The 982-nt window shown below is 39.7% G+C and overlaps 1 protein-coding gene across 1 annotated transcript in view; it reads right to left on the bottom strand.

Moving 5' to 3' along the window:
* Positions 1-895, bottom strand: part of tfap2c (transcription factor AP-2 gamma (activating enhancer binding protein 2 gamma)) — a gene marked incomplete at its 5' end in the record, with an annotated part of 6,365 nt that extends 5,470 nt beyond the window's left edge. The window contains one exon of the mRNA XM_008409226.2: positions 742-895. Coding sequence (XP_008407448.2) covers positions 742-895 — 154 coding nt within the window. The remainder of the gene's footprint in view (positions 1-741) is intronic.
* Positions 896-982: the final 87 nt, after the last annotated feature.

Genomic DNA, 982 nt, shown 5'->3' with positions numbered 1-982 from the left:
TCTATCTGTCTGTCTGAAGTTTTATTGGACCCTGTTGTCAAAGCAACAAAACACAATTCGTGCCCCAATGGATTACCAAACTGTCCTTCAAGTGCAACCCAAATGCCACACCCAACCAGAAGCTGGTCCTGCAAACAGCCAAACACAACTCCAGATTCAAGACCAACTCCTAAATTCCTGAAAACGTGATCAGAACAGATTTGCCATAAAGAGCTTGAAAGATGATTCAAAGCCTTCCTCCTCTGCTCCTTACTCAACACTGCCCGGCTGCCAGATTGCTCAATTTTCCCGTCATGTCAGCTACAGCCGRGCGAATTTGAAAGCAGGGATCAGCTCCTTTCCCACTGATGAATCCATTCAAGCACCTTCACTAACAGAATAGGTGGAGGATCATGTCAAGCTTAGATGAGTGCATCTCGTGGCTACATGCGGATTATCATCGTGCAGAGCAGTAGTGCAAATAAAAGACAAAAAGCTGCCTCCTTCTGTGCACTCAGTGCCCTGACATGCCATCAGAAGCATGGTATTTTTTTGGAATATAGAGTGAAAAAACACAGTTCTTGTTGTATAATTTCCCATTCCTGCTAGTAATTACCGCATTGGCTGCACAAAGACTACAAAGGCAAATGTACCCCAGGCAGCAAATTCAAACAAGAGCACYCTTTTTCCTTTTCATTTTCTTTTTCACTCTTTCTCTCTTTTTTTCTAAATTCTAACTTTAAAGAATTTGGGAAAACTTACCTTTTTTGATGACTGTCTGATCTGGCATAATAATACTGTGGTCATCTACATGCTGATGAAAAACAGAAAGAAGTAGATAAGGATATTTTGTTGATGCGACATAAATGAGTAAACTTAGATTYATTTGACAGGGTTTAACTTTATAGTCACACAATCACCATTTGAGTGAAAAAATGTGAAGAAGGTGATATTTAATCTGGGTTATTGTAAATGTCGAAAGTATGGAAAATTACCTCAAATT

Source organism: Poecilia reticulata, linkage group LG5 (genome assembly GCF_000633615.1).
Source record: "Poecilia reticulata strain Guanapo linkage group LG5, Guppy_female_1.0+MT, whole genome shotgun sequence".
Taxonomy (NCBI): Eukaryota; Metazoa; Chordata; class Actinopteri; order Cyprinodontiformes; family Poeciliidae; genus Poecilia; species Poecilia reticulata.
This window is presented reverse-complemented; position numbering and strand designations above follow the sequence as displayed.